Here is a 10,462-nt window from a genome sequence, read left to right as displayed (position 1 = left end):
CCTTCATGGTCTGTGAATTCCTGGCAACCTGAATCAGTTTTTTCCCGTTCTGATCTCAAACCCTGGCCAAACTGCGGACCCCTGGATCTAAGAACAGCACGGTTCTGAGAACCAGGAACAGTTAAGTAAAGGGCCTTGAGATGACATGTGTTGTGAATTTGGCGGTATATAAATAAACTGAATTGAATTGAATTGAATTAAGAACCATCCTGTTCTGAACTGTTCCCCTGGGCCCTGACTGGGCTTGGATTCCTGATGCATTGTGGTAACTCTGGGTGGTTCCCACCACATCTTGTTGGCAGTCCATCAGCTGGATCCTGCCTCTCTCGAAAGGATGGACTGAACTGTTGAACCAGGTAAGTGACTCACATGGATAATCATCTTCCGTCCGATTATCATGGTCACTTACCTGTGTTTCTCTCCCTAACTAGAGTGCCTGAAAAGGGCGGTGACCCGATTTCCCCCACAACTGCTGCAGATCCACAACTTCATGTTCTGCTGTTTGAGTAAATAAACGTTTTGAAGCTTTCCACTGTCTGTCTCGCCTCAAATTCTGGGTTCCACATTCTGGTTTTCATTACACCTTTTGTCGCTGGCCTTAGTGGCCATATTTGGACAATGAAAATAGCAGCAAAGATTACTTCACTCCGACTTCCCAATTAATTAGTAATAGAATGCAGCATAAACCTGGAGAGAGGTAATTTAGGAAGAGTTTAAAGGTTTTGATAAAAAACACTCCTACTGTATAATAATTTCAATAAAAAATACATTTCCACAGCAGAAGGTTATTTCTTTACCTTTGTCCAGTTTGGTGATGACCAAGTTTCCACCGTATTCAGGATCTGCATGGATAACCCAGAGGCCAAGCTCATCTACAGCCATGTCTACATAAGTGTTGGGGTTTAGGCTGTACACAGGAAGGTTACCAGCTCCAGGAAGAAGCATGCTATCCACCACAGAGCCATTCAACAAATCCACCTTTAAACGTGACAAAAAATACACGGAATAATGCAAACTGTGCTTATTAACAAGGGGAATTGAGTCTGACTTATTGTTGACCAGTTGTCCACTCATACACTGTTTTATGTGAGAATCTAGAGATAAAAGGTTGGAAAGCAGAATCCAAACATTGCTCTTCCTGTGCAGCTTCTCGGCTCAATGATTTTTCCAACTTTGTTGAACATCTCAGAAAACTTCCAAATGGAGGTGTTCAATATTCCAACCACCCTTCAGAGCCATTGCTTCTTTAAGGGATCTTATGCTTTTAGTCCTGATCCAGATCTCCTGACCAGAGGTTAGGGTTGGAATGTAAATGGGTATTTAAACTAAGAGCTATTAAGTTAAGCTAATATTTTACTATGACAGAATAGAACAGTCATTATGGCTCCCATTCTGTCTAAAGCATTGTCTGACGGACGTAAAGTATTGTCTGTCACTTCTAAACAACAAACAAAGATAACAACACTCCCACACTCAGAAAGAGACTTACCTCTGACCCTAAAAGAGCATTATGCTCTCTTACAGTGGATTGTTCAGAAATAAATGTATTTCATAACCTTTTTTATGTTTGAGCTGGATGTAACAAGTGCAATTTCCTTGAGAATATCCAGTTTCCTTAAAAAAAAAAAGCTCCACTGGAACCAAATTGTTTCTTTTGGCACTGTATCTTCCCTGACCTCTGCTAACACATTGAATGAAAAGAAATAGCACATAACTCCCTCCCAGATAGATTTAATTCCTTAAAATAATCAGGCTCGCAGCTGCTCTCCAGTTAAAAAGGTAATTGGCAGGTAAATTAAAGCAGGATAGAAAATAACAGTTTTTCTCTTTACCATTTGATGAGGATCAACAGAGAAAAGCATGAGCCCATCAGCTTATGATCAGACAAACCTTCAGTATTTCATTGGGTGTATCCGCCTTGTGGCAGTACAGAAATCCATTGTAAACCACATGACCCGTGCCCTGCCAGTAAAAAGGCAGCTGTACTTCATTTGCTGGAGGTGTGGAAGTCTTTGTGAAGCTCTTCAGCGATTTGTACTCCAGTATGGTGTTGTTACGGAATCCACTGAATAAGTATACCTGAAAAAGAAAGGACACAAAGTATTAAAGATGTATTTACCCATCTGTTCAAACATTGTTTGGACCAGGTTATCCTGGCATGTTGGTGTTGGGTCATATTTGTGTGATTTGATAAATTAATCTGTGTCAAAATTGCATTCAAAGGATTGTACATTGATCTGGCAAATAAACTGGTATATAAAGCACATTCAATTGGATATACTTTAAATCTAATGACTTTGTTTGGCACCATCCCAAAAGATTTAACACATGGGCCTTAAAATGAAGCGTAAACAGAAAGGATAAAATGTTTAACTTCCCTACAGAAATAATCGGCACAATTAGCACATATAGATCAGAGCGGTTCCTACACAATTTTCACAACAAATTTAATGTTTTTCTAGTCTATGGGCCTGATGTTCAGAAGGTTTGTGCATCTTAGAATAAATATAAACATGTTTAAAATTGCAGAGAAGATCTTCCAGGAAGGCACAAAGTAATTTACATTTGTGATTCAGCACACAGTGCCTGCAAACCTTTTCTTTGTGTGTTTGCCTTTATCAATACTGTATGCAGATGATATTTTGATGTCCAAACCACGCAAATTCAGGGGTGGAGGATATCCAAATATTATGGCGTATTCTGCAAAATTATGGATTTTAAAAGAGCATAACCGCACATAACCACGCAGAAAGTATGATTATGTTTTATATATTTTGCTTCTATACTTTTAATACCAATTTTAAGACACTCATACCTAATCATGTTTAATGATATTTCCTTTGTTTGTTTTCAACAAACTTCATTCATTTCATTATTAGTTTTCTTTTCTTTTGTTTGTAGTGCTTATAGATAATTATGTAAAGTGCTTGAGAAAGAATATCTAATATTATAGTCATTATTTTTCATATAACCTTTATCATTATAACCTACCATTACATAGCCTAGAACCTCTTCTGTCTTTTATGGCAACTCTCTGTCAACACTATCAGTAGATCAAATCTGCTCATTTTAAAGGAGTTGAACCAAAACAAGTTTGCAAGTCATAACATGTGGGCAGCAATCTTTGGTGATCACTTGCATAAAACATACTTATTTCATGTGCTAAAACAAAACTGAATGGGCAATTTGACATCCATTATTCTGAATGTTTGAAAATCAGGCCTTTAGTCTTTTTCTTCGGTATTATTGCAAATTTGTGTTAGGTTTCTGTTTCTGTTATGTTTTTCTTTTGCTCCTTGATTTCTTGTGTTTAGTTTTCTTTTCACCATGTTTCTTTATCCTAGTTATTTGATTATCATTTTGTTGTTGCTTTCTTATTAGTTCCTGTCTTCCAGGTTTTCCATTTGTTGTCCTCTGCTGCCCTCTTGTGTCCTCTTTCTCTTGCTCTGTTCTCTGTTCAGCCCTCACCTGTTTTCAATTTCCTCATTAGCCCTCTCCCTGTCTCTGTCCCCTTTAAAAGCCCTTCCTCTTCAGTTCCTGTTTGCTGGATCCTCGTCTTACATCTCGTCTAACTTCTGCCTGCCTTCCTCGTCTCTCCCTGCTCCTAGAGTTTTGGTTTACCCCTGATGTCTCCTTGGTTCAGGTGCGTTTGTTGTTTTTCTGTTGGACTTTGATTCCTGCCCCTGAACCTGTGAACCTTAATAAACCCACTTTAATTCACCTCTGCCAACTGGTCTCTGCATTTGGGTCCTCCAAACAAACACCGTTTCCTGACAGTTTGATCTAGAAAATCTGCTTGATTGGTCGACATGGTGGATGGACATAGTGATAGGCGAATGAAAGGCAAATAAAATTTGGAATTTTTTTCTGAGGGTAAATTATAAGGAAGTAATTAAAAACTGAAGTGAAGAGGATAGTAACAATACTAAACCTAATAACAAACTGTTTATGAGAGTAATTATATAAAAACTATCCATTAGTAGCTCCACATTAAGCATGAGCTTAAAAGGACGGACAGTCAAGTTTTAGACATTACTGACCTTATCTGATCCCTCAGAGGGGTCCTTGAACCAGCATCCATTTGGGTCGCCTGCCCTCTTCACAATTTTAAGAGACTTGACTTGACTCAGAGCCGTTTGGCAGTCTAGATATAATAAATTAGACAAAGAAATTTATTAACACAAGCAAAAATGTGATAAAAATGTCTTCTTTCATTTATTTGTGGCTTTTCTCTATGCAAAAGCTGCCTACCGTTCTCCACATGTATCGCAGCCTTCTTTTTCAGCTGCTCCAGTTCTGCTGCTTTTATCTGCTGCTCCAGCAGCACTTCCTCCATCTCAATGTCAGACTGAGTGGGAAGTTTGTTCTCCAAATATTCCAGCTCTCTCTCCACCCGGTCAACACGCACAGAGACACCGTCTACTTGGCTCTTCACTTCGGATCTAAGAGGCAAAACACACAGAAACACATGAAACAGATTCAGGAGTTTAACCATTGGAAACGATTAATGTGGTGGGAATATTCAGGCGGCCTACCTTAAAGTGTTGAGTGTGGAAAGGTAGCCTCTAATCTCCGAGGAGAGGTCATAGGTTTTCTGGGTGGCACTTATTGTGTTTTGCTCACACAGACTCAGACGCTCCTGATTTTGTTCACACAGTGGGAGTAGCATAAATTCAGGCACAGCTGGCATTTAACAAACCAAAAACATTTTTTTTTTATAATTTTACCTATTTTTCTTTAATTGTTTTGCTAAAAGATGCAGTAGTGACTTTATCAGATAGCTTATATTTAGAGAGTTTATTGTATTGTTAATTTATTAATGTATTACACACTGCTAATTGAGATTTCATTTCTCTTTTACTTCCAGGGTAAGACAGTAGCCCCCAACTGGTTTTAAGGATAATTAAAAAACTAGAAGCTGACAAAAATTTTAAAGTATTTCATCACTGTATGCTACTGTAAAGCTTAGTCCTTTAAAAAAAAAAACCCCACACATTTCAAAAGGAGACCAGCTGCTGGGGATATTCACATTTCATCAATGTAGTAAAGTGTGTAAATCTTGTTTCAAAAGGCTTTGTGTTGTTTATTGATTTTGTTTGGTCAAAATTATCACTGAAGTAAAATTTAGAATCAAAATCTGAAACGTTTACACAAAATATAATATTTTATAGAACTTTAATAACCTAAGTTTATTACAGTACTTAGAAAAAAACCCATAAATTTCCAGACTAGTCTGGAAATAACTTACATACTGTATTATCTGTAACATTTGCACCCTAAATGCTCCAGGGAGCGTTAGCACAGATCCTTCCTCTCAGCTGCTGTAAGACTCTATAACCATAACCTCCAACAACCTTAATAAGATGTTACATTTCTGCTGATTTTTCCACAGGTACCTGAAATACGACTGTAATTTTTGCACATTTCAAGTGTTGTTGCTATTTACACATATCCAATACAGTAAAATGTCTACAGCTGTTTATTGATAATTTATTGTCTAAATGCACAGTATTTATATAGTAAAAACATTGAACGGTACAGTATTTTTTTCCAACTCTCATTTATTCTGTTATTTTATACACTTTTTAAGGTCCACATTTTGTCATGGTTTTGGTTCTGTTGTGCTTTACTTTGCTCCATGTTTCCTAGTTTTATTGGTTTAATTCCTATTTTGTTGTAGTTTCTAGATTTATGTTAGCTCCCAGGTTTTTCTGTTGTTTTCTTCCGTTGCCCTCTTGTGTGTTCCTTTCCCCTTGGCTCCCTCGTTGTCTCCTCTCACACCTGCTCCTTGTCAGCTCATTAGCCCTGCCATTGTCTCAGTCAGCTACATATACTCTACCTCTGCTGTCACTCCTTGTTGTTACTGGTCCTGTCATCGCTGTTGTCGTCTCACCTCATCTCTCCCATGGTTCTGGTCTGTGTCACATTTTTAGTTGGATTTTTGGATTCCTGCCTTTGTTAACTATTTTCATCATTAAAACTACAACAATTCACCTCAGCCTCTCTGCCTCTCCATTTGGGTCCTCTAAACCACAGCCAAACCTTGACACATTTGTGTGAGCCTTTTTGCTATAATCTTTTGCTGCTATAACACCATAATTTCCCCATTGTGGGACAATAAAGGTATTTTCTATTCTATTCTATTCTAATATCTGTCCTTTATCAGTTCCTAAATAATGTATGAAGTTAAGTGACACAGCGGCATTCTCAGTACGAGTAGCGAACTGCAAGATTCAGGGCATTATTCACACACTGATATATTCATGTGATGATTGATTTAGTCTTGTTGCAGCACAAACTAATAACGGCCTGATTCGTTCACTGTGTGTATATGGGTGAGATTTTTTCTTTTTTTTTGCTTTGTCAAAATCACTACTAAAGTAAGATTTAAAAAAAAAAAGTATATGTTTGCTGAAAATATGCTCCTTTTAGCCTAAAAAGGGAAAACATTTAACCAGGAAGGATTACTTTTTTTATAATTCTTGCATAACTAGCAGATCGTGCTGAAAATATAGCCTAACATTAGTTACTAGCTTTATTCATTTCCTGATGTATTGTTTTTTGTAGTATTCTAAAGTGAATAAAACATAGTGGAAAAATTGGTGCATTTACATCTACGGGTTCTAAAGTAGCCTACCTGTCAAATTAGTTAGTTAGAAACAAACAAAACTTTCCTAGAGTCTCTGTTGCTCATTACCTTCTACCCTTAGGTCACACTTAAAAGAAATTTCACAGATTTATACACAATCTACACTGGAGGCACCTACATCCATGTTTTCACAATATCTGATTCAAATCTTCAACCTTCTTCCAGTGCCTTATTTATTTACTTTTTATTCCACAGGATTTTGAAGTTTTCACGGAGCTCCTGGTATAAACAAAAAGCAGCAAACAGATGCAGTAGCATGTGTATCCCCTAAACATTCTTTCAAACAAGACCTAACAACATAACCAATCACGCAAACTTCCAAACACACAAAGTTCTCAACTACAGCAACGATTAAACATCAGTGTAATAACAGAACAATTATTGATATTAACTAAGAGTTCGAAAACATTATAGATGCTTTTTAAGGGATAAAAGGGGGCAGTTTTAAACACATAAACAGAGGCTATGAATTGGAGTGAGGATGGGAGATTTATGCAGTCAGAGGGTGCTTTATAATAAAAAAATATTTTATGATTTCTTGTTGATTCGTGGAACAACAATAAACTTTTCAACACAATGCCTTGTTAGGATAATTACCATTGATGATGTGTGAGTTTATTACACCTGAATATTAGCTGCCTGTTGCATGTCAGAACTGATGTTTTACACAATAGTTTATCTAATTAAATTAATCTGTCTGGATATACAGTTATAATCTTCATTCTGTATGTGGCAAAAATGTAGGAATGGAATGAGAGCGTTTTCCTTCAGCTAAGAACAAAGTATAATATTTTGATAAGGCTGGTAGCAAAGGATGTCTCATCATCTGCTAATGTGTTTGATGTAAAATAAGATAATGTGGCAGACTGGAGATGTATAAAATGCCTTTTAACTGTTAATCGGGGCCACTTCCTGAAAGGTTAGCAGCTGCCTTCTGTAGATTCTAAGCAACTTCTCTGATATCAGTAAGATTACAATGTCTATCAACATCTGTTGTCATGTCTCATGCTTATTTAATATATATAAGTTAGGAAGCATTATTTAAAGAGTTTGTCCCGAGTGATATGTTTTCAGGAAGAAGAATCAGAGAGATAGAGCTTCAAGGTGCAGTAACAGAGCCTATCTATAACAGCCTAATACTATACGTAGAGAAAAAAATGAATGAAGAATTTTAAATATTCAGGGCAACTAAGATGAATACATTTAAGTATAAATATCAACTAGTGAACTTGTCATCTGGAAGATGGAGTGAGCCAAGAGTTGTTGGTACAATGGTGAGTTCAGTTCTGAAAGGCAGCGGAGAATAAACCTGCACAGACTTTTATAAACAACATTAAATGCTTGGAGATTAGTAGGTGTAGTATTTTCTATAAATGATATCAATGCAATCAAGAATAGTGAGTAATAACCTAGCAACAATTCTTTTCCTTACGGAGTGAAACATTTCATTGACTGATGAAGTAGTTTCAAACGACATGTAATTTTATTAGTAAAATAATAAATATGATGTAAAAGAAAGTGAAGAATAAATTGAATCCAGAGTTGGTATTTTTTTAAATTAACAACGCTTAAAACTTAACTAGAGAGAAAGAAAACACCAAATGCACCTGGTGTCTCACAAGGCCCTTTAGAATAAGTAGCTTTTATTTCTCTTTAATGGATACTGTGGTTTTATATATGTATATTTATACGACCTTCAGTATCTGGGAATCACCATTAAATAACGTTATCATTATTATCAGAGTGGCTCCACTTTTACTCCATTGTCTCAAAAACAGAAGAAATTAATCAGGCTTATTTTTCAGCTTTTATTGTTCAGTATTCTATATTTGTCCATGTCTGAAACCAGATCACAAAACATTCTTTGTTGACTCATCCAGATTCCTGTAACAGGATTTAATAAAAGGCAGCCAGGCTGCTGAAAGGATGCCCAAACATTGCAACCACATGATCTACAGAGGTGACATTATAAAAATAACACAAACTATTCAAAATCAATGACGAAATGTCCGACGTGGAATAAAAATTGAAAGGAGCAACTTGTTGATTTATAAAAAACATAATGCTATGTAAGAAAATGAGCTCACCTCCATCTGAACGAGCCTTCTCTCCAGGTACTGGATTATGAAGGCATCCTGGGAGGAACTCTGGCTTTGGACTGATCCCAAAGTCAGAGTCAGAGTGAAGAGAAACAGCCAGATCATCTTCCTTGATGTTCCCTCACTGCTTGTCTAAACTCTTCCTTTAGAAAAAAAAAAAACCTGAAACGACTGTTGCGTCTTTGGATGTTTATTCCTGAAATGAACTGTAATGACATCAGAATCCCTCCTCAAACTTTTAGAAAGGCCTAAATCTGGCTAAATCTGGAAAGAAATGCAGCTTCCTTCTCCTTTTATGACATTCCTCCTGTCTGAAGAGCAATTTTTGATTCCTTGCCTGGCTGATTTCCCTCCTCTTGATGTCGTCAGGCTTTCAGCTCTTGAACTTTCTGCCTTAGTTTAGTTTTTGGATTCAAGTTCCCCTCACCCTCAGTCCCTCCCAGTTTCCCTTTCTTCCAGTCTCCCTGCATGCCTCTCTTCCATTCCCCTCCCCTCCGAACTTGATATGAAAGAGGATGCCAAGAGAGGAGGGGAGAAAAGACAGATTGAATTGGAACATTCAACTAGTTTTTTGATCCATTTTTAGCTTTTTGAAACTAGAATATTCACCAGATGGTTTACACTGGAAAAAAAATCGAAATCCAAGTTAGTCATTTTTCTTAAAATAAATGCATTTTTTTCTTGGATTGACATAAAAGAGACACTTTGCCAATGGAACAAGACAAATTTCATTTAAAATAATAAAACACAATTGCATTGTCTTATTTCTAGTGCATGTTATCTAATTTTCTCATTATAAGAGTAAAAATACTCATTCCATTGGCAAACTGTTTCATTTACCTACTCAAATTAATGGTAAATACACTTAATTTAAGAATTTTTTTTATGATATAGTGTTTCCTCTGTATCGGCACATGGTCAGTTTCACACACATGCTGGACCACAGAAACTGTTAGTTATAGGAAGTATATTATAGTTATATTTAAAACTGAAAATCTTACTATAACTCTAGATATGTGCCATAATCTTTGAGCTAAATATTGGTGAGCCGTGTTAAATCTGTATCTTCCAACTTTAAGATATGACTTGTATTTTGCTTCCCATCTGTTTTACCGCACATCTGATAAAAATATTGCATCTTGCAACCGTTCAGATATTTTACAGGGTGGGAATTGATACTTAAAACACAGAATAGTAAAATAATAACTTCACTGAAATGGTGACAATGAGCACGGCTAACAGTGTTGTTTTCAGCCTGGCTGCTGCTCCTTCTGGTGATGTGCTCTTTGATTCAGATCCAAAAACTGTCACAGCCTTTGTGGATAAGTGCTTGCTGCTTTTAAAAGACTTTTATCTCCATCTGGTGCGTTTTCAGAGCTGGCTGAGACTGTTTCCTGTTGTCTTGATGGCAGGCAACATCTGGTTGCCTTCTCTGAAGCACTGAAGAAGGTGGGAATTTATTTATTTATTATTTATCATTTCAGGCAGTATGTTTTCATAGAACGCAAGAAAATAACCACTTACATAGCTGATCAACTTATGACAAAGAGACCGACAGCCATGCCCATGGCCAGGTAACAAAGTAAAGTATATTTACCATGTCTGAAAGGGATGAAGAAGGAAACTTATTAAATCCCACTCCCATTTATCCATATGAGCACAGAAACCATGCTTCCTTCAAAATCAGTTGTAAAAACAAACTACTGACCACATC

At 36.7% G+C, this 10,462-nt stretch overlaps 1 protein-coding gene across 1 annotated transcript in view; it reads right to left on the bottom strand.

Moving 5' to 3' along the window:
* Nucleotides 1-9,185, bottom strand: part of olfml1 (olfactomedin like 1) — a 12,242-nt gene extending 3,057 nt beyond the window's left edge. The window contains exons 1-6 of the mRNA XM_015390788.1: nucleotides 8,737-9,185; nucleotides 4,536-4,639; nucleotides 4,252-4,442; nucleotides 4,041-4,144; nucleotides 1,891-2,079; nucleotides 798-978 (exon numbers count right to left, since the gene is read on the bottom strand). Coding sequence (XP_015246274.1) covers nucleotides 798-978; nucleotides 1,891-2,079; nucleotides 4,041-4,144; nucleotides 4,252-4,442; nucleotides 4,536-4,639; nucleotides 8,737-8,853 — 886 coding nt within the window. The 5' untranslated portion in view covers nucleotides 8,854-9,185. The remainder of the gene's footprint in view (nucleotides 1-797; nucleotides 979-1,890; nucleotides 2,080-4,040; nucleotides 4,145-4,251; nucleotides 4,443-4,535; nucleotides 4,640-8,736) is intronic.
* Nucleotides 9,186-10,462: the final 1,277 nt, after the last annotated feature.

This window comes from Cyprinodon variegatus, unplaced genomic scaffold (assembly GCF_000732505.1).
Source record: "Cyprinodon variegatus isolate N-32 unplaced genomic scaffold, C_variegatus-1.0 Scaffold513, whole genome shotgun sequence".
Classification (NCBI taxonomy): Eukaryota; Metazoa; Chordata; class Actinopteri; order Cyprinodontiformes; family Cyprinodontidae; genus Cyprinodon; species Cyprinodon variegatus.
Note: the sequence above shows the minus strand (reverse complement) of the source record. Positions and strands in the feature narration are given on the sequence as shown.